Raw genomic sequence first — 26,283 nt, 5'->3', positions numbered from 1 at the left:
TAAAAGCATGTAAAGTTGTATTTTTATGCAATAAATGGAATAAATAAAGAAAAACTAACTAGAAGAGGCGATTCCTGAAGGAATTGCGTGTAAACGCCCCAATGCTGCGAGTGTTAGTGTGAATGTCCAGGATGAGTGGAATGTGTTGATGTTGGAATGGTTTGAATAGGTGGAAAAATGAGAGAATTGTGCAACTTGGAAACAATGTCCCATTCATTTTAATGGGAACTTCCCGGAAATTTGGGAAAAGCGGGAATTTTTTGGGAAAATGTTAAAAAAAAAACTTGAATGGTCTGAATGAGTTGAAATGGATGGCGTTGAAATTTTTCAAATCGGTGGAGAAATGTTGAAGTACCATTGAGAAATGGTATCATGGAATTCCTGGAATTTCGAGAAAACCGGGAATTTTTCCAGTTAAAAAAACAACTTCATTTTTTTGTCCTGATTGAGAGGAATGTTTTGACGGTGAAACGGTTGAAGTGGGTTGAAAATTGTGGAAGGAGTAGTCGTCAGAAAAATAGGGTTTTTTGGAAAAGCAGGAATTCTGGAAAATCCTGGAACTTTTTGGAACTTGGAGAGATGATAGTTTGAATTTCCACAATGGTGGAATGTGTTGAAGGTGGAATAGTTTGAATAGGTGGAAAAATGAGGGAATTGTGCAACTTGGAAAAAATGTCCCATTCATTTCAATGGGAACTTCCCAGGAATTTGGGAAAAGCGGGAATTTTTTTGGAAAATGTTTAAAAAAAAAACTTGCATGGTCTGAATGAGTTGAAATGGATGGCGTTGAAATTTTTCAAATCGGTGGAGAAATGTTGAAGTACCATTGAGAAATGGTATTACGGAATTCCTGGAATTTCGGGAAAACCGGGAATTTTTCCAAACAACTAAGTTTTTTGTCCTAATTAAGAGGAATGTTTTGACGGTGGAACGGTTGAAATGCGTTGAAAAATGTGGAAGGAGTAGTCGCCAGAAAAAAAGGTGGAAATAGGGGCTTTGGAAAAGCAGGAATCCTGGAAAATCCTGGAATTTTTTTTTACTTGGAAAAGGGTAGTTTAAATTTCCAGGATGGTGGAATGTGTTGAAGGTGGAATGGTTTGAATAGGTTGAAAAATTTGGAAATGGTGCAAGTTTGAAAAATGGCCAATTAATTTTGAATGGGGAAAATGAAAACAATTCTGGAAAATCCGGGAATTTTTTTTAGAGTTTGAAGAATGTCCCATTGAATTTCAGAAAGAATTGGGAATTTCGGGAAAAGCGGGAATTTTTGGGAAAATTGTAAAAAAAAACTTGAATGTTCTGAATGGTGGTGTTGGATTTTTTCTAATCAGTTGAGAAATGTTGAAGTAGTAACATGTTGAATTGAGAAATGGTATTACGGAATTCCTGGAATTTCGGGAAAACCGGGAATTTTTCCAAACAACTCAGTTTTTTGTCCTAATTAAGAGGAATGTTTTGATGGTGGAACGGTTGAAATGCGTTGACAAATGTGGAAGGAGTAGTCGCCAGAAAAAAGGGTTAAAATAGGGCTTTGGAAAAGCAGGAATCCCGTAAAATCCTGGAATTTTTTTTAACTTGGAAAAGGGTAGTTTAAATTTCCAGGATGTTGGAATGTGTTGAAGGTGGAATGGGTTGAATAGGTTGAAAAATGTGGAAATGGTGCAAGTTTGAAAAATGGCCAATTCATTTTGAATGGGGAAAATGAAAACAATTCTGGAAAATCCGGGAATTTTTTTTAGAGTTTGAAGAATGTCCCATTGAATTTCAGAAAGAATTGGGAATTTCGGGAAAAGCGGGAATTTTTGGGAAAATTGTAAAAAACTTGAATGTTCTGAATGGTGGTGTTGGATTTTTTTCTAATCAGTTGAGAAATGTTGAAGTAGTAACATGTTGAATTGAGAAATGGTATGATGGAATTCCTTGAATTTCGGGAAAACCGGGAATTTTTCCAAACAACTCAGTTTTTTGTCCTAATTAAGAGGAATGTTTTGACGGTGGAACGGTTGAAATGCGTTGAAAAATGTGGAAGGAGTAGTCGCCAGAAAAAAGGGTTAAAATAGGGCTTTGGAAAACCAGGAATCCCGTAAAATCCTGGAATTTTTTTTAACTTGGAAAAGGGTAGTTTAAATTTCCAGGATGTTGGAATGTGTTGAAGGTGGAATGGGTTGAATAGGTTGAAAAATGTGGAAATGGTGCAAGTTTGAAAAATGGCCAATTCATTTTGAATGGGGAAAATGAAAACAATTCTGGAAAATCCGGGAATTTTTTTTAGAGTTTGAAGAATGTCCCATTGAATTTCAGAAAGAATTGGGAATTTCGGGAAAAGCGGGAATTTTGGGGAAAATTGTAAAAAACTTGAATGTTCTGAATGGTGGTGTTGGATTTTTTTCTAATCAGTTGAGAAATGTTGAAGTAGTAACATGTTGAATTGAGAAATGGTATGATGGAATTCCTGGAATTTCGGAAAAACCGGGAATTTTTCCAAACAACTCAGTTTTTTGTCCTAATTAAGAGGAATGTTTTGACGGTGGAACGGTTGAAATGCGTTGAAAAATGTGGAAGGAGTAGTCGCCAGAAAAAAGGGTTAAAATAGGGCTTTGGAAAAGCAGGAATCCTGTAAAATCCTGGAATTTTTTTTAACTTGGAAAAGGGTAGTGTACATTTCCAGGATGGTGGAATGTGTTGAAGGTGGAATGGTTTGAATAGGTTGAAAAATTTGGAAATGGTGAAAGTTTGAAAAATGGCCAATTCATTTTGAATGGGGAAAATGAAAAAAATTCTGGAAAATCCAGGAATTTTTTTTAGAGTTTGAAGAATGTCCCATTGAATTTCAGAAAGAATTGGGAATTTCGGGAAAAGCGGGAATTTTTGGGAAAATTGTTAAAAAAAAACTTGAATGTTCTGGTGTTGGAATTTTTCTAATCAGTTGAGAAATGTTGAAGTAGTAACATGTTGAATTGAGAAATGGTATGATGGAATTCCTGGAATTTCGGGAAAACCGGGAATTTTTCCAAACAACTCAGTTTTTTGTCCTAATTAAGAGGAATGTTTTGACGGTGGAACGGTTGAAATGCGTTGAAAAATGTGGAAGGAGTAGTCGCCAGAAAAAAGGGTTAAAATAGGGCTTTGGAAAACCAGGAATTCTGGAAAATCCTGGAATTTTTTTGGAACTTGGAAAAATGATAATTTGAATTTCCAGGATGCTGAAATGTGTTGAAGGTAGAATGGGTTGAATAGGTTGAAACATGTTGAAATGGTGCAAGTTTGAAAAATGGCCAATTCATTTTGAATGGGGAAAATGAAAAAAATTCTGGAAAATCCGGGAATTTTTTTTAGAGTTTGAAGAATGTCCCATTGAATTTCAGAAAGAATTGGGAATTTCGGGAAAAGCGGGAATTTTTGGGAAAATTGTAAAAAAAAACTTGAATGTTCTGAATGGTGGTGTTGGATTTTTTCTAATCAGTTGAGAAATGTTGAAGTAGTAACATGTTGAATTGAGAAATGGTATGATGGAATTCCTGGAATTTCGGGAAAACCGGGAATTTTTCCAAACAACTCAGTTTTTTGTCCTAATTAAGAGGAATGTTTTGACGGTGGAACGGTTGAAATGCGTTGAAAAATTTGGAAGTAGTCGCCAGAAAAAAGGGTGGAAATAGGGGCTTTGGAAAACCAGGAATCCTGGAAAATCCTGGAATTTTTTTTAACTTGGAAAAGGGTAGTTTAAATTTCCAGGATGGTGGAATGTGTTGAAGGTGGAATGGTTTGAATAGGTTGAAAAATGTGGAAATGGTGCAAGTTTGAAAAATGGCCAATTCCTTTTGAATGGGGAAAATGAAAAAAATTCTGGAAAATCCGGGAATTTTTTTTAGAGTTTGAAGAATGTCCCATTGAATTTCAGAAAGAATTGGGAATTTCGGGAAAAGCGGAAATTTTGGGGAAAATTGTAAAAAAAAACTTGAATGTTCTGAATGAGTTGAAATGGTTGGTGTTGGAATTGTTCTAATCAGTTGAGAAATGTTGAAGTAGTAACATGTTGAATTGAGAAATGGTATGATGGAATTCCTGGAATTTCGGGAAAACCGGGAATTTTTCCATACAACTCAGTTTTTTGTCCTAATTAAGAGGAATGTTTCGACGGTGGAACAGTTGAAATGCGTTGAAAAATGTGGAAGGAGTAGTCGCCAGAAAAAAAGGGTTAGAATAGGGCTTTGGAAAACCAGGAATTCTGGAAAATCCTGGAATTTTTTTTAACTTGGAAAAGGGTAGTGTAAATTTCCAGGATGGTGGAATGTGTTGAAGGTGAAATGGTTTGAATAGGTTGAAAATTTTGGAAATGGTGCAAGTTTGAAAAATGGCCAATTCATTTTGAATGGGGAAAATGAAAAAAAATTCTGGAAAATCCGGGAATTTTTTTTAGAGTTTGAAAATGTCCCATTGAATTTCAGAAAGAATTGGGAATTTCGGGAAAAGCGGGAATTTTTGGGAAAATTTTAAAAAACTTGAATGTTCTGAATGAGTTAAAATGGTTGGTGTTGGAATTTTTCTAATCAGTTGAGAAATGTTGAAGTAGTAACATGTTGAATTGAGAAATTGTATTACGGAATTCCTGGAATTTCGGGAAAACCGGGAATTTTTCCAAACAACTCAGTTTTTTGTCCTAATTAAGAGGAATGTTTTGACAGTGGAACGGTTGAAATGCTTTGAAAAATTTGGGAGGAGTAGTCGCCAGAAAAATGGGTGGAAATAAAGGTTTTTGGAAAAGCAGGAATTCTAGAAAATTTTGAACATGGAAAAATTATAGTTTGAATTTCCAGAATGGTGGAATGTGTTGAAGGTGGAATGGTTTGAATAGGTTGAAAAATGTGGAAATGGTGCAAGTTTGAAAAATGGCTAATTAATTTTGAATGGGCAAAATGAAAGAAAAAAAAGAGATCATGGGAAATTCGGGGATTTTTTTTTTTAGAATTGTTGAAGTAGAACACACAATTCCTGAACAGGCTGAATATTTTGAAGTCGGAACAGTTTGAATCAGATGAAAAATGTGGGGGTTGTGGAACTTTGAAGAATGTCCCATTGACTTCAATGGGAATTTCAGAAAAAAATGGGAATTTCAGGAAAAGTGGGAATTTTTTGTGAAAATGGTAAAAAAACAAAAACTTGAATGGTCTGAATGAGTTGAAATGGTTGGTGTGGGAATTTTTCAAATCGGTCGAGAAATGTTGAAGTAGTAACATGTTGAATTGAAAAATGGTATTACGGAATTCCTGAAATTTCAGGGAAAATTGGGTAATTTTCCAGTTAAAAAACAACTTAGTTTTTTTTCCTGATTAAGAGGAATGTTTTGACGGTGAAACGGTTGAAGTGGGTTGAAAAATGTGGGAGGAGTAATCGCCAGAAAAAAGGGTGGAAATAGGACTGTAGAAATCAGGAAATCTGGAAAATCCTGGAATTTTTTGGGAAATTGGAAAAATAATAGTTTAAATTTCCAGAATGATGGAATGGTTTGAATCGGTTGAAAAATGTTGTGGAACTTTGAAGAATGTACCATTGAATGTCAGAGAAAATTGGGAATTTCGAGAAAAGCGGGAATTGTTGGGAAAATTGTAAAAAACTTGAATGTTCTGAATGAATGGTTGTTGTGGGAATTTTTCTAATCGTTCGAGAAATGTTGAAGTAGTAACATGTTGAATTGAGAAATGGTATTACGGAATTCCTGGAATTTCGGGAAAACCGGGAATTTTTCTAGTTCAAAAAACAACTTTGTTTTTTCTCCTGATGAAGACGAATGTTTTGACGGTTGAACAGTTGAAGTGGTTTGAAAAATGTGGTAGGAGTAGTCGCCAGAACAAAGGGTGGAAATAGGGCTTTAGAAAACCAGGATTCTGGAAAATCCTGGAATTTTTTGGGACTTGGAAAAATGATAGCTTGAATTTCCAGAATGGTGGAATGTGTTGAAGGTGGAATGGTTTGAATCGGTTGAAAAATGTGGGAGTTGTGGAACTTTGAAGAATGTCCAATAAATTTCAGAAAAAATTGGGAATTTTGGGAAAAGCGGGAATTTTTGGTAAAATGCTAAAAAAAAATAAAAAAATTGAATGTTCTGAATGAGTTGGTGTTGGAATGTTTCTAATCGGTCGAGAAATGTTGAAGTAGTAACCGGGAATTTTTCCAAACAACTCAGTTTTTTGTCCTAATTAAGAGGAATGTTTTGACGGTGGAACGGTTGAAATGCGTTGAAAAATGTGGAAGGAGTAGTCGCCAGAAAAAAGGGTTAAAATAGGGCTTTGGAAAACCAGGAATTCTGGAAAATCCTGGAATTTTTTTGGAACTTGGAAAAATGATCATTTGAATTTCCAGGATGCTGGAATGTATTGAAGGTAGAATGGTTTGAATAAGTTTAAACATGTTGAAATGGTGCAAGTTTGAAAAATGGCCAATTCATTTTGAATGGGGAAAAAATGTCCCGGAAAACCTGGAATCCTGGGAAATCTGGGAATTTTTTTGGGAATTTGTCAAGGGAAAGTCCCGCGATTCCCGAATAGGCTGAACAGTTTGAAGTTGGAACGGTTTGAATCGGGTGAAAAATGTGGAAAATAGAGCGCGTTAAAATCTGCAGAAGAAGTTGAATAATAAATGGGTGAATTTTAGTGTAGGAAAGCATATGTGAGAATGTGTTGGAGCATTCACACAATGAAGTAGTTGGCCAGCTGTGTGTGATACTGCTGCAGGACACTCTACACTACACTGTACGTACAGTATGCCCTTGAGGATATTGAGCTCCAGATATTATTTATGCACAACACCTGCCAAGTTCAAGTGGACGCAGGTTCTCCAAAGCACAAACTGCATGTGTGTGTGTGTGTGTGTGTGTGTGTGTGTGTGTGTGTGTGTGTGTGTACATGTGTGTGTGTGTTTGAGTTTTGTTTACCTGTGACATGCACGTGGCGGCGTGACTTGACATTGCAGCAGCGGGGTCACAGGAGGCCGAGGGGGAGGTTGGAGAAGTCGGTGAAGTGACAGAACAGCTGGAGAGGCAAACACTGGAGGACAAAGAGAGGGAGGAGGAGGAGGAGGATGATGAGGATGGCGAAGAAGGTAAAAAAAAAAAAAAGATGTCATGGTCTTTGGTGTGCTTACGAGAAAGATGTCCTGAAGCCAGCCATGCCTTCCAGGGGAAGGCGATGAGGGCGAGAGTTCAGCAGCCAGGAGGAGGAAGAAGAAGAAAAAGAAGAAAGGATGTGAGTCCGTTTGTACAACTTTCTGATATTTATCACACGTTTATCTCTTTGCTTCTACAAAACCCCAAAACCAGTGAAGTTGTCACGTTGTGTAAATGGTAAATAAAAACAATGATGACAACTTATATTCAATTGAATAGACTGCAAAGACAAGATATGTAATGTTCACACTGAGAAACATACTTTTTTTTTTGCAAATAATCATTAACTCATTGCAAAAAAGTTGTCAGAGGGGCATTTTTTACCACTGTGTTACATGGCCTTTCCTTTTAACAACACTCAGTAAACGTTTGGGAACTGAGGAGACACATTTTTGAAGCTTCTCAGGTGGAATTCTTTCCCATTCTTGCTTGATGTACAGCTTAAGTTGTTCAACAGTCCGAGGGTCTCCATTAGGCTTCATAATGCGCCACACATTTTCAATGGGAGACAGGTCTGGACTACAGGCAGGCCAGTCTAGTACCCGCACTCTTTTACTATGAAGCCATGCTGTCGTAACACGTGGCTTGGCATCGTCTTGCTGAAATAAGCAGGGGCGTCCATGATGGCAACATATGTGGCTCCAAAACCTGTATGTGCCTTTCAGCATTAACGGTGCCTTCACAGATGTGTAAGTTACCCATGCCTTGGGCACTAATACACCCCCATACCATCACACATGCTGGCTTTTGCACTTTGAGCCTAGAACAATCCCGATGGTTCTTTTCCTCTTTAGTCCGGAGGACACGACGTCCACAGTTTCCAAAAACAATTTTAAATGTGGACTCGTCAGACCACAGAACACTTTTCCACTTTGCATCAGTCCATCTTAGATGAGCTCGGGCCCAGCGAAGCCGGTGGCGTTTCTGGGTGTTGTTGATAAATGGCTTTGGCTTTGCTTAGTAGAGTTTTAACTTGCACTTACAAATGTAGCGAAGAACATTAGTTATTGACAGTGGTTTTCTGAAGTGTTCCTGAGCCCATGTGGTGATATCCTTTACACACTGATGTCGCTTTTTGATGCAGCACCGCCTGAGGGACCGAAGGTCCGTATTATCATCGCTTACATGCAGTGATTTCTCCAGATTCTCTGAACATTTTGATGATATTACGGACCGTAGATGGTGAAATCCCTAAATTCCTTGCAATAGCTGGTTGAGAAATGTTGTTCTTAAACAATTTTCTCACGCATTTGTTGACAAAGTGGTGACCCTCGCCCCGTCCTTGTTTGTGAACGACTGAGCATTTCACGGAAGCTGCTTTTATACCCAATCATGGCACCCACCTGTTCCCAATTAGCCTGTTCACCTGTGGGATGTTCCAAATAAGTGTTTGATGAGCATTCCTCAAGTTTCTCAGTCTTTTTTGCCACTTGTGCCAGCTTTTTTTGCATCAAATTCCAAATGAGCTAATATTTGCAAAAAAAATAACAAAGTTTTCCAGTGTGAACATGAAATATCTTGTCTTTGCAGTCTATTCAATTGAATATAAGTTGAAAAGGATTTGCAAATCATTGTATTCTGTTTTTATTTACGAATTTATTCCTCAGCTAAACGTGTCACATGACTAATATGTCACATGACTAATGTGTCACATGACTAATGTGTCACATGACTAATGTGTCTTGTCCTCTCCTGTCTATGTGGGCCACAGTGAGGGGACAGACTGACCCGCCTTCAGTCCCCATTTGCCAGCTTTATCCCAGCGGAGACTTCCCCAGAGGAGAGGAGTGTGACTACCCGCCCTCCAAAGACGGGTGGGTGACCTCTATACGCCCTCCCTTTTTTCCTGCTAGCCAGGTTTGAATCAAGACAAATGTGGTGTTTTGTGTTATGTTGTGTGTATGGCTAGACATGGTGTACATCTAATGATGGGCAGTAACAAGCTACGTAGCTTAGCTACTTTTTTAACGAGTAGCTTTTTTGTAGCTTAGCTACTATTTCTTAACAAGTAGCTTTTTTGTAGCTTAGATACTATTTCTTAACAAGTAGCTTTTCTTGTCGCTTAGCTTATTTTTTAGCAAGTAGATTTTCTTGTAGTTTAGCTACTTTTTTAAGAAGTAGATTTTCTTGTAGTTTAGCTACTTTTTTTACGAGTAGATTTTCTTGCAGCTAAGCTGCTATTTTAACAAGTAGCTTTTCTTCTAGCTTAGCTACTTTTTCAGCAACTAGCTTTTCTTGTAGCTTAGCTACTTTTTTAACAAGTAGCTTTTCTTGTAGTTTAGCTACTTTTTTTACGAGTAGCTTTTCTTGCAGCTAAGCTGCTATTTTAACAACTAGCTTTTCTTGTAGCTTAGCTACTTTTTTAACGAGTAGCTTTTCTTGTCGCTTAGCTACTTTTTTAACGAGTAGCTTTTCTTCTAGCTTAGCTACTATTTTAACAAGTAGCTTTTGTTGTAGCTTAGCTACTTTTTTAGCAAGTAGCTTTTCTTGTAGCTTAGCTAGTTTTTTAACGAGTAGCTTTTCTTGTAGCTAAGCTACTATTTAACGAGTCGCTTTTCTTGTAGGTTAATTACTTTTTTAACGAGTAGCTTTTCTTGTAGCTTAGCTACTTTCTTAACGAGTACCCTTTCTTGTAGATTAGCTACTTTTTTAACAAGTAGCTTTTTTGTCGCTTAGCTACTATTTTGTAACAAGTAGCTTTTCTTGTCGCTTAGCTACTTTTTTAACGAGTAGCTTTCCTTGTAGCTTAGCTACCTTTTTAACAAGTAACTTTTCTTGTATCTTAGTTACTTTTTGTACGAGTAGCTTTTCTTGTAGCTAAGCTACTATTTAACAAGTAGCTTTTCTTGTAGCTTAGTTACTTTTTTAACGAGTAGCTTTTCTTGTAACTTAGCTACTTTTTTAACGAGTAGCTTTTCTTGTAGCTTAGCTCCGTTTTTAACGAGTAGCTCTTCTTGTAGCTTAGCTACTTTTTTAATGAGTAGCTTTTCTTATAGCTTAGTTACTTTTTTAACGAGTAGCTTTTCTTGTAGCTTAGCTACTTTCTTAACGTGTACCTTTTCTTGTAGATTAGCTACCTTTTTAACAAGTAGCTTTTTTGTAGCTTAGCTACTATTTTTTAACAAGTAGCTTTTCTTGTCGCTTAGCTACTTTTTTAACGAGTAGCTTTCCTTGTAGCTTAGCTACTTTTTTAACAAGTAACTTTTCTTGTAGCTTAGTTACTTTTTTTACGAGTAGCTTTTCTTGTAGCTAAGCTACTATTTAACAAGTAGCTTTTCTTGAAGCTTAGTTACTTTTTTAACGAGTAGCTTTTCTTGTAGCTTAGCTACTTTTTTAACGAGTAGCTTTCCTTGTAGCTTAGCTACTTTTTTAACAAGTAACTTTTCTTGTAGCTTAGTTACTTTTTTTACGAGTAGCTTTTCTTGTAGCTAAGCTACTATTTAACAAGTAGCTTTTCTTGTAGCGTAGTTATTTTTTAACGAGTAGCTTTTCTTGTAGCTTTGCTACTTTTTTAACGAGTAGCTTTTCTTGTAGCTTAGCTACTTTTTTAACAAGAAGCTTTTCGTGTAGCTTAGTTACTTTTTAACAAGTAGCTTTTCTTGTAGCTTAGTTACTTTTTTTAAGAGTAGCTTTTCTTGTAGCTAAGCTACTATTTAACAAGTAGCTTTTCTTGTAGCTTAGCTACTTTCTTAACAAGTAGCTTTTCTTGTAGCTTAGCTACTTTTTTAACAAGTAGCTTTTCTTGTCGCTTAGCTACTTTTTTAACGAGTAGCTTTCCTTGTAGCTTAGCTACTTTTTTAACAAGTAGCTTTTCTTGTAGCTTAGCTACTTTTTTAACAAGTAGCTTTTCTTGTAGCTTAGCTACTTTTTTAACAAGAAGCTTTTCTTGTAGTTTAGCTACTTTTTTAACAAGTAGCTTTTCTTGTAGCTTAGCTACTTTTTTAACAAGTAGCTTTTCTTGTAGCTTAGCTACTTTTTTGACAAGAAGCTTTTCTTGTAGTTTAGTTACTTTTTTAACAAGTAGCTTTTCTTGTAGCTTAGTTACTTTCTTAACAAGTAGCTTTTTTTGTCGCTTAGGAACTTTTTTAACAAGTAGCTTTTCTTGTAGTTTAAAGTCATTTTGATAGTAGGCTAATATAGACACTTGCATCATGTGTTGCCTTCATTACAACACTTATATCAGACTTTTAAAGTAATTTTGATAGTAGGCTTATATAGCTAATATAGACACTTACATCATGTGTTGCCTTCATTATAACACTTATATAAGACTTTTAAAGTCATTTTGATAGTAGGCCAATATAGCTAATATAGACACTTACATCATGCGTTGCCTTCATTATAACACTTATATAAGACTTTAAAAGTCATTTTGATAGTAGGCTAATATAGACACTTACATCATGTGTTGCCTTCATTATAACACTTATATAAGACTTTTAAAGTAATTCTGATAGTAGGCTAATATAGCTAATATAGAGACTTACATCATGTGTTGTCTTCATTACAACACTTATACAAGACTTTTAAAGTCATTTTGCTAGTAGGCTAATATAGCTAATATAGACACTTACATCATGTGTTGTCTTCATTATCACACTTATATAAGACTTTTAAAGTCATTTTGATAGTAGGCTAATATAGACACTTACATCATGCGTTGTCTTCATTATAACACTTATATAAGACTTTTAAAGTCATTTTGCTAGTAGGCTTATATAGCTAATATAGACACTTACATCATGTGTTGCCTTCATTATAACACTTATATAAGACGTTTAAAGTCATTTTGATAGTAGGCTAATATAGCTAATATAGACACTTACATCATGTGTTGCCTTCATTACAACACTTATATAAGACTTTTAAAGTCATTTTGATAGTAGGCCAACATAGCTAATATAGACACTTACATCATGCGTTGCCTTCATTATAACACTTATATAAGACTTTAAAAGTCATTTTGATAGTAGGCTAATATAACTAATATAGACCCTTACATCATGTGTTGTCTTCATTATAACACTTATATCAGACTTTTAAAGTAATTTTGATAGTAGGCTTATATAGCTAATATAGACACTTACATCATGTGTTGCCTTCATTATAACACTTATATAAGACTTTAAAAGTCATTTTGATAGTAGGCTAATATAGACACTTACATCATGTGTTGCCTTCATTATAACACTTATATAAGACTTTTAAAGTAATTCTGATAGTAGGCTAATATAGCTAATATAGAGACTTACATCATGTGTTGTCTTCATTACAACACTTATACAAGACTTTTAAAGTCATTTTGCTAGTAGGCTAATATAGCTAATATAGACACTTACATCATGTGTTGTCTTCATTATCACACTTATATAAGACTTTTAAAGTCATTTTGATAGTAGGCTAATATAGACACTTACATCATGCGTTGTCTTCATTATAACACTTATATAAGACTTTTAAAGTCATTTTGCTAGTAGGCTTATATAGCTAATATAGACACTTACATCATGTGTTGCCTTCATTATAACACTTATATAAGACGTTTAAAGTCATTTTGATAGTAGGCTAATATAGCTAATATAGACACTTACATCATGTGTTGCCTTCATTACAACACTTATATAAGACTTTTAAAGTCATTTTGATAGTAGGCCAACATAGCTAATATAGACACTTACATCATGCGTTGCCTTCATTATAACACTTATATAAGACTTTAAAAGTCATTTTGATAGTAGGCTAATATAACTAATATAGACCCTTACATCATGTGTTGTCTTCATTATAACACTTATATAAGACTTTTAAAGTAATTTTGATAGTAGGCTAATACATCTAATATAGACACTTACATCATGTGTTGCCTTCATTATAACACTTATATAAGACTTTTAAAGTCATTTTGATAGTAGGCTAATATAACTAATATAGACACTTACATCATGTGTTGTCTTCATTATAACACTTATATAAGACTTTTAATTTTTTTGCAGACAGATTAGTTTTTGGTATTTTGCTCCAATATGGCTCTTCCAACGTTTTGGGTTGCCGACCCCTGACTCAGGTTTATTAATTTGCATTTTATCAACAAATGATGAATCCCAGCAACATAATATGAATGGAATTATTTTGTTTCTAATGGAAAGAATGGATGTATTGTTGTTGTGTAATATCTTTCTGTGGCCACCATGTCCTCCACCAGGCGCAGTGCAGCCTGGAGGACGTCCAGCGAGGAGAAGCGAGCTCTGGACTCGGCCAATGAGGAGATGTGGAGCGACTTCAGGCAGGCGGCGGAGGCCCACCGCCAGGTGCGCTCCTACGTGAGGAGCTGGATCCAACCGGGCATGACTATGATTGACATCTGGTGAGCGTCTGCCCAATGTACTAACCGCTTTCAGGACCGTTGACATGTGTGTGTGTGTGTGTCGCTCGCCGCTCCCGCCAGTGAGAAACTTGAGGCCTGCTCCAGGAGGCTCATTCAGGACAACGGACTGAAGGCGGGCTTGGCCTTCCCCACCGGCTGCTCCATCAACCACTGCGCCGCCCACTACACCCCCAACGCCGGGGACCCCACGGTGCTACGCTACGACGACGTCTGCAAAATAGACTTTGGAACGCACGTGAACGGTGAGGAGTTTTTGTGTGGGATTGATGGGTTTACGAATAGAGTGCAGTACTGGGTTGCAACCAGCAGGGGTGCTGTTGATTCAGTCTTAACTAGTTTGCAGCCTGAAGAAGAAGAATACGTTATTCTCTTGAATATGACACTAACATTACAAATGTTAAAATAAAATAAAAATAATAATTGTTATGTTCGCCATTGTACATTCATAACAATTTGTCAAATGTTCATGCCTGTAATTTATTAGGATGAAAACTTATCATCCTTATAGTGCTGTGTTTTCAAAAATTTGCGGGACAGTGAATTCTGCCTAGCAACAAGTGGCCCTCCAAAAAGAATGCCAGGAACTCTGTTAAATTGCAGCACCTGCTACAATAGATTTTTTTATTTTTTTTATTAATGTTTGTACATTTTAGAGTACCGGTACAAGTTAGATGACAAATGTGTTACCCTGTAGCAGTGATTCTCAAACTGTGGTACGCGGACTCTATCTAGAGCCATTTTGGACCAACAATACAAAAAACAAATCTGTCTGGAGCCACAAAAAATGAAAAGTCTTATATAAGTGCTGTAATGAAGACAACACATGATGTAAGTGTCTATATTAGTTATGTTAGCCTATTATCAAAATTACTTTAAAAGTCTTATAATGAAGGCAACACATGATGTAGGTGTCTATATTAGCTATATTAGCCTACTATGAAAATTACTTTAAAAGCCTTATATAAGTGTTACAATGAAGGCAACACATGAAGTAAGTATCTATATTAACTATATTAGCCTACTATCAAAATGACTTTAAAAGTCTTATATAAGTGTTATAATGAAGGCCACACATGATGTAAGTGTCTATAATAGCCTACTATCAACATGACTTTAAAAGTCTTATATAAGTGTTATAATGAAGACAACACATGAAGTAAGTGTCTATATTAGATGTATTAGCCTACTATCAAAATGACTTTAAAAGTCTTATATAAGTGTTATAATGAAGGCCACACATGATGTAAGTGTCTATAATAGCCTACTATCAAAATGACTTTAAAAGTCTTATATAAGTGTTATAATGAAGACAACACATGAAGTAAGTGTCTATATTAGATATATTAGCCTACTATCAAAATGACTTTAAAAGTCTTATATAAGTGTTATAATGAAGGCCACACATGATGTAAGTGTCTATATTAGCCTACTGTCAAAATTACTTTAAAAGTCTTATATAAGTGTTATAATGAAGGCAACACATGAAGTAAGTGTCTATATTAGCTATATTAGCCTACTATCAAAATTACTTTAAAAGCCTTATATAAGTGTTACAATGAAGGCAACACATGAAGTAAGTGTCTATATCAGCTATATTAGCCTACTATCAAAATGAGTTTAAAAGTCTTATATAAGTGTTATAATGAAGGCAACACATGATGTAAATGTCTATAATAGCCTACTATCAACATGACTTTAAAAGTCTTATATAAGTGTTATAATGAAGGCAACACATGAAGTAAGTGTCTATATTAGCTATATTAGCCTACTATCAAAATTACTTTAAAAGTCTTATATAAGTGTTATAATGAAGGCAACACATGATGTAAGTGTCTATATTAGTTATATTAGCCTACTATCAAAATTACTTTAAAAGTCTTATATAAGTGTTATAATGAAGGCAACACATGATGTAAGTGTCTATATTAGCCTACTGTCAAAATTACTTTAAAAGTCTTATATAAGTGTTATAATGAAGACAACACATGATGTAGGTGTCTATATTAGCTATATTGGCCTACTATCAAAATGACTTTAAAAGCCTTATATAAGTGTTATAATGAAGGCAACACATGATGTAAGTGTCTATATTAGCCTACTATCAAAATGACTTTAAAAGTCTTACATAAGTGTTACAATGAAGACAACACATGATGTAAGTGTCTATATTAGTTGTATTAGCCTACTATCAAAATTACTTTAAAAGTCTTACATAAGTGTTATAATGAAGCCAACACATGATGTAAGTGTCTATATTAGTTATATTAGACTACTATCAAAATGACTTTAAAAGCCTTATATAAGTGTTATAATGAAGGCAACACATGATGTAAGTGTCTATATTAGTTGTATTAGCCTACTATCAAAATTACTTTAAAAGTCTTACATAAGTGTTATAATGAAGACAACACATGATGTAAGTGTCTATATGAGCTATATTAGCCTACTATCAAAATGACTTTAAAAGTCTTATATAAGTGTGATAATGAAGACAACACATGATGTAAGTGTCTATATTAGCCTACTGTCAAAATTACTTTAAAAGTCTTACATAAGTGTTATAATGAAGGCAACACATGAAGTAAGTGTCTATATTAGCTATATTAGCCTACTATCAAAATTACTTTAAAAGCCTTATATAAGTGTTATAAGGAAGGCAACACATGATGTAAGTGTCTATATTAGTTATATTAGCCTACTATCAAAATTACTTTAAAAGTATTCTATAAGTGTTGTAATGAAGGCAACACATGATGTAAGTGTCTATATTAGAGTTCAAGGACCACCAAAATTAGTAGGACAAAACGATGCTCAACAAATAGTGTCATCAGTGAAGCATAAACACTTACATATTAAACAGTAATGGTAGTTCTAACAATTATCAAAGTTTGTGTCATGTTTGTCATCAAACAGAAACCATACTAAAACAAAAATATATTTTTTCCCATCTTTTTTCATTTTCATAATTTTTTGGGAAAAGTTCCAAGGAGCCACTAGGACGGCGCTAAAGAGCCCGCGGGTTGCCGACCACCGATCTAGCGGTATGCCCAAAAAAAATCACTTAAAGAAAAAAAAAAAATTCCCATACTCAAACCCAGTGTGACTGTTCAAACTGTGTAATGTTATATATCAAATATACTTTTTAAACACAATAGGCCAACTACAGTACGCTACTGTATTTTAACCTCAGTCATTATGTAAGTTTTTTCTGAGGTGGTACTTAGTGAAGAAAGTTTGAGATCCACTGCTCTATTATAGGTTTTTCCTTCTCCAATACAAACTGAGAAAACATGATTGTATACCAACATGTTGTTTGCTTCACCCAGGTCGAATAATAGATTGTGCCTTCACCGTCACATTCAACCCCAAATATGACAGACTGCTGGAGGCTGTCAGGGATGCAACGGACTCTGGGATTAAGGTCATTCCTATTCTCTCTGGAAAAATATTTTAACAAGTACATTTTCTTTTGTAGCTTAGCTACTTTTTTAGCAAGTAGATTTTCTTGTAGCTTAGCTACGTTTTAACAAGAAGTTTTTCTTGTCGCTTAGCTAGTTTTTTATCGAGTAGCTTTTCTTGTAGCTTAGCTACTATTTGAACAAGTAGCTTTTCTTGTAGCTTAGCTACTTTTTTACGAGTAGCTTTTCTTGTAGCTTAGCTACTTTTTAACAAGAAGCTTTTCTTGTCGCTTAGCTATTTTTTTAACGAGTAGCTTTTCTTGTAGCTTAGCTACTTTTTTAACAAGTAGCTTTTCTTGTAGCTTAGCTACTTCTTTAACAAGTAGCTTTTCTTGTAGCTTAGCTACTTTTTTAACAAGTAGTATTTCTTGTCGCTTAGCTCATTTTTAACAAGAAGCTTTTCTTGTCGCTTAGCTAGTTTTTTAACGAGTATCTTTTCTTGTAGCTTAGCTACTTTTTTTAAGAGTAGCTTTTCTTGTAGCTTAGCTAGTTTTTTAACGAGTAGCTTTTCTTGTACCTTAGCTACTTTTTTAACAAGTAGCTTTTCTTGTAGTAGCTACTATTTTAACAAGTAGCTTTTCTTGTAGCTTAGCTACTTTTTTTACGAGTAGCTTTCTTGTAGCTTAGATACTTTTTTAACGAGTAGCTTTTCTTGTAGCTTAGCTACTTTTTTTACGAGTAGCTTTCTTGTAGCTTAGATACTTTTTTAACAAGTAGCTTTTCTTGTCGCTTAGCTAATTTTTAACAAGAAGCTTTTCTTGTAGCTTAGCTACTTTTTTTTACGAGTAGCCTTCTTGTAGCTTAGATACTTTTTTAACAAGTAGATTTTCTTGTCGCTTAGCTAATTTTTAACAAGAAGCTTATCTTGTTGCTTAGCTTGTTTTTTAACGAGTAGCTTTTCTTGTAGCTTAGCTACTTTTTTTACGAGTAGCTTTTCTTGTCGCTTAGCTACTTTTTTATGAGTAGCTTTTCTTGTATCTTAGCTACTTTTTTAACAGGTAGCTTTTCTTGTAGGTTAGCTACTTTTTTAACGAGTAGCTTTTCTTGTAGCTTAGCTATTTTTTTACGAGTAGCTTTTCTTGTAGCTTAGCTACTTTTTTAACAAGTAGCTTTTCTTGTAGCTTAGCTACTTTTTTAACAAGTAGCTTTTCTTGTAGTTTAGCTAATTTTTAAAAAGAAGCTTTTCTTGTCGCTTAGCTAGTTTTTTAACGAGTAGCTTTTCTTGTAGCTTAGCTGCTTTTTTAACAACTAGCTTTTCTTGTAGCTTAGGAACTTTTTTAACAAGTAGCTTTTCTTGTAGCTTAGCTATTTTTTTTACGAGTAGCTTTTCTTGTAGCTAAGCTACTTTTTAACAAGAAGCTTTTCTTGTCCCCTAGCTACTTTTTTTACGAGTAGCTTTTCTTGTAGCTTAGCTACTTTTTTTACGAGTAGCTTTTCTTGTAGCTAAGCTACTTTTTAACAAGAAGCTTTTCTTGTCCCTTAGCTAGTTTTTTAACGAGTAGCTTTTCTTGTAGCTTAGCTACTTATTTTACGAGTAGCTTTTCTTGTAGCTTAGCTACTTTTTTTACAAGTAGCTTTTCTTGTAGCTTAGCTACTTTTTTTACGAGTAGATTTTCTTGTAGCTTAGCTGCTTTTTTAACAACTAGCTTTTCTTGTAGCTTAGGAACTTTTTTAACAAGTAGATTTTCTTGTAGCTTAACTACTTTATTAACAACTAGCTTTTCTTGTAGCTTAGCTATTTTTTTTACGAGTAGCTTTTCTTGTAGCTAAGCTACTTTTTTAACAAGAAGCTTTTCTTGTCCCCTAGCTACTTTTTTTATGAGTAGTTTTTCTTGTAGCTTAGCTACTTTTTTTACGAGTAGCTTTTCTTGTAGCTAAGCTACTTTTTAACAAGAAGCTTTTCTTGTCCCTTAGCTACTTTTTTTACGAGTAGCTTTTCTTGTAGCTTAGCTACTTTTTTTACGAGTAGCTTTTCTTGTAGCTAAGCTACTTTTTAACAAGAAGCTTTTCTTGTCCCTTAGCTAGTTTTTTAACGAGTAGCTTTTCTTGTAGCTTAGCTACTTATTTTATGAGTAGCTTTTCTTGTAGCTTAGCTACTTTTTTTACAAGTAGCTTTTCTTGTAGCTTAGCTACTTTTTTTACGAGTAGATTTTCTTGTAGCTTAGCTGCTTTTTTAACAACTAGCTTTTCTTGTAGCTTAGGAACTTTTTTAACAAGTAGCTTTTCTTGTAGCTTAACTACTTTTTTAACAACTAGCTTTTCTTGTAGCTTAGCTATTTTTTTTAACGAGTGGCTTTTCTTGTAGCTTAGCTACTTTTTTAACATCTAGCTTTTCTTGTAGCTTAGCTACTTTTTTAACAAGTAGCTTTTCTTGTCGCTTAGCTCATTTTTAACAAGAAGCTTTTCTTGTCGCTTAGCTAGTTTTTTAACGAGTAGCTTTTCTTGTAGCTTAGCTACTTTTTTTAAGAGTAGCTTTTCTTGTAGCTTAGCTAGTTTTTTAACGAGTAGCTTTTCTTGTAGCTTAGCTACTTTTTTTACGAGTAGATTTTCTTGTAGCTTAGCTACTTTTTTAACAACTGGCTTTTCTTGTAGCTTAGCTGCTTTTTTAACATCTAGCTTTTCTTGTAGCTTAGCTACTTTTTTAACATCTAGCTTTTCTTGTTGCTTAGCTACTTTTTTAACAAATAGGTTTTCGTGTAGCTTAGCTACTTTTTTAACAACTAGCTTTTCTTGTAGCTTAGGAACTTTTTTAACCGGTAGCTTTTCATGTAGCTTAGCTATGTTTTTAACAACTAGCTTTTCTTGTAGCTTAGCTACTTTTTAACATCTAGCTTATCTTGTAGCTTAGCTACTTTTTGAACTTCTAGCTTTTCTTGTAGCTTAGCTACTTTTTTAACAAAGAGTTTTTCGTGTAGCTTAGCTACTTTTTTAAAAGTAGCTTTTCTTGTAGCTTAGCTACTTTTTTTACGAGTAGATTTTCTTGTAGCTTAGCTACTTTTTTAACAACTGGCTTTTCTTGTAGCTTAGCTACTTTTTTAACAAATAGTTTTTCGTGTAGCTTAGCTACTTTTTTAACAAATAGTTTTTCGTGTAGCTTAGCTACTTTTTTAACTTCTAGCTTTTCTTGTAGCTTAGCTACTTTTTTAACAAATAGTTTTTCGTGTAGCATAGCTACTTTTTTTAAAAGTAGCTTTTCTTGTAGCTTAGCTACTTTTTTAACAACTAGCTTTTCTTGTAGCTTAGGAACTTTTTTTAACCGGTAGCTTTTCATGTAGCTTAGCTACTTATTTAACTTCTAGCTTTTCTTGTCGCTTAGCTACTTTTTTAACAAATAGTTTTTCGTGTAGCTTAGCTACTTTTTTAACAAATATTTTTTCGTGTAGCTTAGCTACTTTTTTAACTTCTAGCTTTTCTTGTCGCTTAGCTACTTTTTTAACAAATAGTTTTTCGTGTAGCTTAGCTACTTTTTTAACAAATAGTTTTTCGTGTAGCTTAGCTACTTTTTTAACTTCTAGCTTTTCTTGTAGCTTAGCTACTTTTTTAACAAATAGTTTTTCGTGTAGCTTAGCTACTTTTTTACAAGTAGCTTTTCTTGTAGCTTAGCTACTTTTTTCACGAGTAGATTTTCTTGTAGCTTAGCTACTTTTTTAACAACTAGCTTTTCTTGTAGCTTAGGAACTTTTTTAACCGGTAGCTTTTCTTGTAGCTTAGCTACGTTTTTAACATCTAGCTTTTCTTGTAGCTTAGCTACTTTTTTAACATCTAGCTTTTCTTGTAGCTTAGCTACTTTTTTTACGAGTAGCTTTTCTTGTAGCTTAGCTACTTTTTTTACGAGTAGCTTTTCTTGTAGCTTAGCTACTTTTTTAACAACTAGCTTTTCTTGTAGTTTAGGATGTTTTTTAACCAGTAGCTTTTCTTGTAGCTTAACTACTTTTTTACAAGTAGCTTTTCTTGTAGCTTAGCTACTTTTTTAACATCTAGCTTTTCTTGTAGCTTAGATACTTTTTTAACAAATAGTTTTTCGTGTAGCTTAGCTACTTTTTTAACAAATTTGGACACACCTTCTCATTCAATGCATTTTCTTTATTTTCATGACTATTTACATAGTAGATTGTCACTGAAGGCTGGAAAAAAAAAAAAATTCCTTTCTGTTTTTTTCTGAGGTGGTCTGTCATAACGTTTTTAGAACGGACATTTTGACTTTTGGTATCAGTGTTCCTGGAAAAAAAGGGACCCAAACACACATACACCTTGGCCCCGCAGACACATATTTTTCCTCTCAATGTGGCCCAGCTCTGGTCTACAGTCCCTTAGCCAATCAGAACACAATGTGTATTCATATGCTGTAAAAAAAAAAAAAAAGAAGCATGCGACACAAAAAAATCTGTGTAAAATAAGTGAACCGTGTTGTAGCGAGGGAACACTGTATTACATTTTTTCCTCCAAATATGTAACAAAACGGAGACGATTGATGTCGTTTTATTTACAACGCATGCATCATGTGTGCTCCAGTTTGCAGGCATCGACGTGCGCCTGTGTGACGTTGGCGAGACCATCCAAGAGGTCATGGAGTCTTACGAGGTGGAGATAAATGGCAAGACGTATCAAGGTAATCCGTGCACGTACGTGACGGTGTGCGGTATTTGGGCTTACCCACTTTGTTTTGTTGCAGTGAAGCCAATCAGGAACCTCAATGGCCACTCTATTGGACAATACAGGATACACTCAGGGAAGACGGTGCCTATCGTGAAAGGAGGAGAGGCTACACGGATGGAGGTTTGCTGCTTAATGCTCCCCTAAAAGAAAAGGGCACGACCTCATGTCTTAATTTATCCTTAATGCAATTACAAAATCCAAAACCAATGAAGTTGGCACGTTGTGTAAATGGTAAATAAAAACAGAATACAATGATTTGCAAATCCTTTTCAACTTATATTCAATTGAATAGACTGCAAAGACAAGATATGTAATGTTCCAACTGACTGTAGCACATGGCTTGGCATTGTCTCGCTGAAATAAGCAGGGGCGTCCATGATAACGTTGCTTAGATGGCAACATATGTGGCTCCAAAACCTGTATGTGCCTTTCAGCATTAATGGTGCCTTCACAGATGTGTAAGTTACCCATGCCTTTGGCACTAATACACCCCCATACCATCACAGATGCTGGCTTTTCAACTTAGCGCCTAGAACAATCCGGAAGGTTCTTTTCCTCTTAGGTCCGGGGGACGCAACGTCCACAGCTTCTAAAAACAATTTGATACGTGGACTCGTCAGACCACAGAACACTTTTACACTTTGCATCAGTCCATCTTAGATGAGCTCGGGCCCAGCGAAGCATTCTGGGTGTTGTTGATAAATGGCTTTGGCTTTGTATAGTAGAGTTTTAACTTGCACTTACAGATGTAGCGACCAACTGTAGTTACTGACAGTGGGTTTCTGAAGTGTTCCTGAGCCCATGTGGTGATATCCTTTACACACTGATGTCGCTTTTTGATGCAGTACCGCCTGAGGGATCCAAGGTCCTTAATATCATCGCTTGCGTGTAGTGATTTCTCCAGATTCTCTGAACCTTTTGATGATATTACGGACCGTAGATGGGGAAATCCCTAAATTCCTTGCAATAGCTGGTTGAGAAATGTCGTTCTCAAACTGTTGGACAATTTGCTCACACATTTGTTCACAAAGTGGTGATCCTTGTTTGCAAATGACTGAGCATTTCATAGAAGCTGCTTTTACACCCAATCATGGCACCCACCTGTTCCCAATTAGCCTGTTCACCTGTGGGATGTTCCAAATAAGTGTTTGATGAGCATTTCCTCAACTTTCTCAGTCTTTTTTGCCACTTGTGCCAGCTTTTTTGAAACATGTTGCAGGCATCAAATTCCAAATGAGCTAATATTTGCAAAAAATAACAAAGTTTTCCAGTTCGAACGTTAAGTATCTTGTCTTTGCAGTCTATTGAATATAATTTGATAAGGATTTGCAAATCATTGTATTCTGTTTTTATTTACCATTTACACAACGTGACAACTTCACTAGTTTTGGGGTTTGTAGAAGAAAATGCGTCTCGTAAGGGTTACAGAAGGGTGCAGGGAAGCGTTCCATTTCACTGCACTTCAATGACATCTTTAACGACATCAGCAACTGCGTGGGGGAGCAACACGGGTTCGAACCCTTCGGTTGCTGCGTTCACTGACAAGGAGGGCCGACGTCCTTGCTGCAGACTGTAGGTCACTCTATCTGGACACAAATGAGCATTTTAATTGGCAAGCTGCAGCGTCAAGCTTTTCACCTAAAGTGCGTCCACCAGGGATGCTGATGTGGCAGCTCTGCATCTTGGCCTATTTAGTTGAGTGTGTCTTTGTGAGCGGTTGACTTTGGCGGATGGGCGTGCCACGGGGCCGCGAGCACTTTGATTATCAGTTGTCGCCGCGTTATCAGCGCACGCCAACACGAGCCACACTCTGATAGAGGCCAACCGCTTGACACCACGCTGTCTATGCTGCTGCTTTGAGGGTTTTTCATTCACTCGGGAGGGTTAATCTGAGCGACTAGCCTCCCATGTTGTTGTTGTTGTTAAATTAAGTTACATTTATACAAACTAATTAAATTTTTTATTAAATACAATTTAATTTAAATAAAATAAAAATAAAAATAAAAATAAAAATAAAAATAAAAATAAAAATAAAAATAAAAATAAAAATAAAAATAAAAATGAAAAAATTTATTTTTATTTTTATTTATTTAAAGTTAAAGTTCAAAGTTTATTATTAAAGTTAAAGTTAAAATTGAAATTGAAATTTAATTAAATTAAATTTAAATAAACTAACTATTTTTTTATTAAATACAATTTGATTTAAATAAAATTAAAATTAAAATTAAAATTAAAATTAAAGTTCAAGTTAAAATTGAAATTGAAATTAAACCTAAATAAACTAATTAATGTGTTTATTAAATACAATTTAATTTAAATAAAATTAAAGTTAAAGTTAAAGTTAAAGTTAAAGTTAAAGTTGAAATTAAAATTGAAATTAAAATTGAAATTGAAATTAAATTAAATTTCAATAAACACATTTTTTTATTAAATACAATGTAATTTAGATAAAATACAAATAAAAAATAAAATTAAAGTTAAAGTTAGAATTAAAGTTAAAGTTAAAGTTGAAATTGAAATTGAAATTAAATTAAATCTAAATAAACTGATTAATGTTTTTATTAAATACAATTTAATTTAAATAAAATTAAAATTAAAGTTAAAATTGAAATTGAAATTGAAATTAAAATTGAAATTAAATTAAATTAAAGTTAAAGTTAAAGTTAAAGTTGAAATTGAAATTGAAATTAAAATTGAAATTAAATTAAATTTCAATAAACACATTTTTTTATTAAATACAATTTAATTTAGATAAAATACAAATAAAAAATAAAATTAAAGTTAAAGTTAAAATTAAAGTTATAGTTGAAATTGAAATTGAAATTAAATTAAATCTAAATAAACTAATTAATGTTTTTATTAAATACAATTTAATTTAAATAAAATTTAAATTTAAGTTAAAGTTAAAATTGAAATTGAAATTTAAATTAAAATTTAAATTAAAATTAAATTAAATTTAAATAGACTCATTATTCTTTTTATTAAATACAATTAATTTAATTAAAATTAAAGTTAAAGTTAAAGTTAAAGTTGAAATTGAAATTAAAATTAAATTAAATTAACTAAAAAATGTTTGTATTAAATACAATTTAATTTAAATTAAATTAATTTAAATGAAATGAAATGAAATGAAATTATGTTTAAGAGTTCTTTCTTTACTCATAGTCATGTTTAAATCAGCTAGTGTTTTTCCATTTGTACTCTTTCTATTTTTCCATTTTATGTCCGCAAGTAAACCTTGAAGGCTTGCAATGTAGGAGTTGGAGTACTCCCTTATATCTTATCTGTAGTAGAACAATGAGCCTGTATTCATTTCTGGGGCGGGTGGGGGCTGTTTGCGTATTCAAGAAGTTGTCTCTTCCTGTTTGAATGTTAGACCATATGACTGTATTGATGTGGGCTGGTCTCCTAAGGCTTTAGTAAAACTTGATAATATTCCTATTCTGTCTTGATGGTCCTTCTTACTCAGCATATATGTCATCTGAAAGAACTTGGGATTGACCAGTGACTTTAAGTCTGTTTTGTGCCGTTTCTCAGGAAGGCGAAACCTACGCCATCGAGACTTTCGGCAGCACAGGACGCGGCGCCGTCCACGACGACATGGAGTGCTCGCACTACATGAAAAACTTCAACGTCGGACACGTGCCAATAAGGTCCTGACCCGGCATTAAAGCCCATTTTAACTGTTGGCTCACGTTTCACGTTGCCGTATTCTAAACCCTGCAGACTTCCGAGGGCCAAGCACCTTCTGAACGTGATCAACGAGAACTTCGGCACCTTGGCGTTCTGCCGCCGCTGGCTGGACCGGCTGGGCGAGAGCAAGTACCTGTTGGCGCTGAAGAACCTGTGCGACCTGGGTATCGTGGACCCCTACCCGCCGCTGTGTGACATCAAGGGCAGCTACACGGCCCAGTACGAACACACCATCCTCCTCAGGCCCACCTGCAAGGAGGTGGTCAGTCGGGGAGACGACTATTAGCTCACACGTGTCCACGGGGCTTAAAGACTACAGTCTAACAGGACTTCTTGGAATACAGTGTGCAAAATGTCAGGAATTCCTACAGAGGGACCTAAATGTTCCTAAAAATGTTAATATGTTGCAGAACACATATAGAGCATGTATTTCATCTATCAAATTTAACTTAACACATATAGGTGTTACCCGCAGAGGTTTGTTTATTCCAGAAATTATATTCACTAGGTTAAACTAATACAAAACCAAAAACCAGTGAAGTTGTCACGTTGTGTAAATGGTAAATAAAAACAGAATACAATGTTTTGCAAATCCTTTTCAACTTATATTCAATTGAATAGACTGCAAAGACAAGATATTTAACGTTCGAACTGGAAAACGTTGTTATTTTTTCCAAATATTAGCTCATTTGGAATTTGATGCCTACAACATGTTTCGAAAAAGCTGGCACAAGTGGCAAAAAAAACTGAGAAAGTTGAGGAATGCTTATCAAATACCTATTTGGAACATCCCACAGGTGGACAGGCTAATTGGGAACAGGTGGGTGCCATGATTGGGTATAAAAAGCAGCTTTCGTGAAATGCTCAGTCATTCACAAACAAGGACGGGGCGAGGGTCACCACTTTGTGAACAAACGCGTGAGCAAATTGTC

The 26,283-nt window shown here is 34.7% G+C and overlaps 2 protein-coding genes across 3 annotated transcripts in view; one reads left to right on the top strand and one right to left on the bottom strand.

Annotated features, from left to right (window-relative positions):
* The window catches only part of LOC133571810 (uncharacterized protein C3orf20-like), a 67,249-nt gene extending 45,257 nt beyond the window's left edge, over positions 1 to 21,992 (bottom strand). Inside the window, exons 1-3 of one of the 2 annotated variants that reach the window (XM_061924298.1) lie at positions 21,660 to 21,992; positions 7,138 to 7,165; positions 6,929 to 7,040 (exon numbers count right to left, since the gene is read on the bottom strand). In XM_061924298.1, the coding sequence (XP_061780282.1) occupies positions 6,929 to 7,040; positions 7,138 to 7,163 (138 nt within the window). In that variant the 5' untranslated portion in view covers positions 7,164 to 7,165; positions 21,660 to 21,992. Of the gene's footprint in view, positions 1 to 6,928; positions 7,041 to 7,137; positions 7,243 to 21,659 lie in introns of those variants that run through there. The other variant, XM_061924299.1, reaches the window with a different exon arrangement.
* LOC133572374 (methionine aminopeptidase 2-like) lies at positions 8,828 to 25,804 on the top strand. Its single transcript, XM_072911873.1, has 8 exons — positions 8,828 to 8,973; positions 13,362 to 13,523; positions 13,605 to 13,786; positions 16,871 to 16,965; positions 21,515 to 21,611; positions 21,675 to 21,778; positions 25,196 to 25,311; positions 25,385 to 25,804. Exons 1-8 carry the CDS (start codon positions 8,828 to 8,830, stop codon positions 25,635 to 25,637), a joined length of 1,155 nt encoding a protein of 384 aa, XP_072767974.1. The 3' UTR covers positions 25,638 to 25,804.
* The last annotated feature ends 479 nt before the right edge of the window (positions 25,805 to 26,283 follow it).

The sequence above is a fragment of the Nerophis lumbriciformis genome, linkage group LG29, assembly GCF_033978685.3.
Source record: "Nerophis lumbriciformis linkage group LG29, RoL_Nlum_v2.1, whole genome shotgun sequence".
Classification (NCBI taxonomy): Eukaryota; Metazoa; Chordata; class Actinopteri; order Syngnathiformes; family Syngnathidae; genus Nerophis; species Nerophis lumbriciformis.
This window is presented reverse-complemented; position numbering and strand designations above follow the sequence as displayed.

Excerpts from the sequence above, each read along its gene's own strand:
- LOC133572374 (XM_072911873.1), top strand. The coding sequence starts at position 8,828 with ATGACTAATGTGTCTTGTCCTCTCCTGTCTATGTGGGCCACAGTGAGG. Across the intron at positions 13,524-13,604 it reads ATGACTATGATTGACATCTG|TGAGAAACTTGAGGCCTGCT; the intron begins GTGAGCGTCTGC and ends CGCTCCCGCCAG. Across the intron at positions 21,612-21,674 it reads AAATGGCAAGACGTATCAAG|TGAAGCCAATCAGGAACCTC; the intron begins GTAATCCGTGCA and ends GTTTTGTTGCAG.